At 39.5% G+C, this 2,810-nt stretch overlaps 1 protein-coding gene across 1 annotated transcript in view; it reads left to right on the top strand.

Annotated features, from left to right (window-relative positions):
* Positions 1-2,127, top strand: part of SARC_06671 (hypothetical protein) — a 7,815-nt gene extending 5,688 nt beyond the window's left edge. Inside the window, exons 7-10 of the mRNA XM_014299402.1 lie at positions 360-538; positions 976-1,196; positions 1,340-1,478; positions 1,742-2,127. Of these exons, the coding sequence (XP_014154877.1) occupies positions 360-538; positions 976-1,196; positions 1,340-1,478; positions 1,742-2,098 (896 nt within the window). The 3' untranslated portion in view covers positions 2,099-2,127. The remainder of the gene's footprint in view (positions 1-359; positions 539-975; positions 1,197-1,339; positions 1,479-1,741) is intronic.
* The last annotated feature ends 683 nt before the right edge of the window (positions 2,128-2,810 follow it).

Consider the following 2,810-nt stretch of genomic DNA (forward strand, 5'->3'; position numbering starts at 1 on the left):
TATATTATATATAATTATAATAAAGGTATAATATACTACGTAACTATATATATATTGTGTNTAGTATTATTATTATTATATATATATATATTAGTGACTAGTATATATATATATTGTGTGTGTGTGTGTGTTATATATATATATATATATATATTCATATATATATATATATATATATATATACTATGTTGATAGATAGGTAGTGAAATCGATATATATATATATATTGTAAGTGTGTGTGTGTGTGTCTGATATGTGTATTTTCTTCTGTATAGTATAGTTGCTTTGAGCTTTTGTGAACTTTTTGTTTATACCCCATTGGATTTTTCTTACTCCAAATAATGTTGTTCACTGTGCAGGAGAAGTGTGGGATCCGCACGTAGTCAAGCTCAAGCTCATTGAGATGAAGGGCGCACACGAAACGGATAGTGTGCTGGGGTACATATATGCGGATCTGTTCACGCGCAGCGGTAAAAGCGACCAACCATCGCAGTTCACAATTCGATCCGGTAGGCGTATAAGCGACACAGAGTACCAGGTAGGCTAGTGCTGTGTAGGTATGTATCTATGTATCTATATATGCATTAATGTATAAATATATATGCATCCATGTGTGCATGTACGTTTATATGTATATATGTATGTTCGTGTATATGCGTGATTGTATGTATGCATCTATGTGTGTATGGTCGTTGTTTTTTTCTTTGTATATTTGTATGTTTGTGTACATGCATATATTTATGATTGTATGTGTATGTAGGCATGCATCTATGTATAAATGTTCACAGGTATTTTTTATTCACGTCTATATGCAACTGTGTGTATATATGTATAAATATTTACATGTAAATAGTTTTGCACATTCATACGTCATTATGTGCACTAACCACGCTCACTAACAGTACATACAGACTCTTCATAGCACATGTCAACTCGCATCCACTCGAACTTTTCGTTCGTTCTCGCACTCAACAGACGCCCATAGTGGGACTCTTGTGCTCTTTGAACGCACCCTCGCGCGACACACCCACTCTACTGCAACACCATGAGCTTTCTACGCTCTTCCACGAGATGGGACATGCGGTGCACTGCATCCTGGGGAGGACACGCTTCCACCATGTGGCTGGCACGCGATGCAAAATAGACTACGTTGAGATCCCTTCGATCATGAACGAATTCTTTGTCTGGGATTACAGGTTTGTTGCTAAGTGTCTGAATTTGTTGAAGTGTTTTTGGCCGTTGTTTAAGGTGCAATTGGGCAGTCTTGGCTACTGAATATTATACCAGATTGTAAATTATGCCTACTTGCCCGTTCTATCCCATTCTCTACTACTGCTAGGGTGCTATCACGCTTCGCCAAACATCACCGCACTGGTGAAACAGTGCCTGTTGGATTACTCGAGGGTCTCAAGCGAGAAAAGCAGCTGAATGCCGCATCGGAGACACTCTCGCAAGTCCTCTATGCACTGGGCGACCAGGTAAGGGTGTGGCGCGTATAGCAGGTGAAAATAATATGCATTCATTGTCCGCTCGTGCAGCAAAGCTTGTAATTGTATGAGGTGCGTGGAGTTTCTGTTTGGTAGTTTTATGTGTTCAAAGCTTTGCGCTGGCATTTGTTTCTCGTATCTGCGGAGGACAACTATCGGTTTAATATCACACAGCCAGATGGGGGTTAAATTGTGTATCTGGAGAAGTGCTCTTTCGTCGTAGACTGATGTTTCTTTATACTTGCTCTTTGCAGGTGCTTCACAACGCAACACATCACAGTCACAACAGACCCGTCGACAGTCTGACGCACAAGGTGACGGGATACGAACATGTGGACGGTTCGGTGTGGGAGCTGTACTTTAGTCATATGTACACGTACGGAGCAAGCTACTACACCTACCTGTGGTCCAAGGCATTTGCAAATCTAATCTGGCAGGAGTGCTTCAGTGCTAATCCCCTGAGCAGAGAAGTAGGAGAACGATATAGAGATAACATGCTAGCGCCGGGAGGGGGTGGTAAGCCTTGGGTCATGGTTGAGCGTATGTTGGGCTACAAACCTACTCTGACGCATCTCGTTGAAAGTGTAGTCAAAGGGCACACACATATTTGATACATAAATTTAGCACATTCACTACAGCACGCAGCATGTGGACAATTTGAAAAATAACATTATGTTAATATGATGGTGCTGATGAAAACCCTCTGTGAGTTTGTCTTGATCGATTCTAGATAGTTGCCTGATTACGAGAAAGTTGTAATCATTCAAATTGTATATATATAATTTTTTTCAATTCAATTTCAAACTACAAATGTTGTTGGTAAACGATATAACAAGCAAGCGTTTCTTGAGGGCCGACAAGGCTTAGGTTGGGCCATTCTTGCGCACCACCGAATCCGAGTCCCCAAAAAAAATAAGTGTCCCATAAGAAGTTATCGCTAAAGTTAAAAGGGGATCGTGTTTATTAAAAATAAAGGTTTATCTCAATCAAGATACAACACGAAGTAACAATTTTGTTTTCTGTCATTAGAGAGTATCGGGTAGAATTTCAAATTCATTTAACCACCCCATAGGAACATCGCGATTTGGCATCGGAGAGAATCATTATCAAACATATTCTCAGAATATGGCACATTTGATTATTTTTCTCGTTCTAAGGCAATTTATGCACGATCACTCTGTAACTATATACACTGAACCCCCTTTAAAAGGTAACAATCTCTCCAGAAGTATACATATTGTGTACTCGGTATATTGTCAGAGCATGTAGAAATAGAAACTGGGGGAAATTTAGCCATAATTTTTATTGTTACACAACATGTAT

This window comes from Sphaeroforma arctica (genome assembly GCF_001186125.1).
Source record: "Sphaeroforma arctica JP610 unplaced genomic scaffold supercont1.487, whole genome shotgun sequence".
Lineage (NCBI taxonomy): Eukaryota > Ichthyosporea > Ichthyophonida > Sphaeroforma > Sphaeroforma arctica.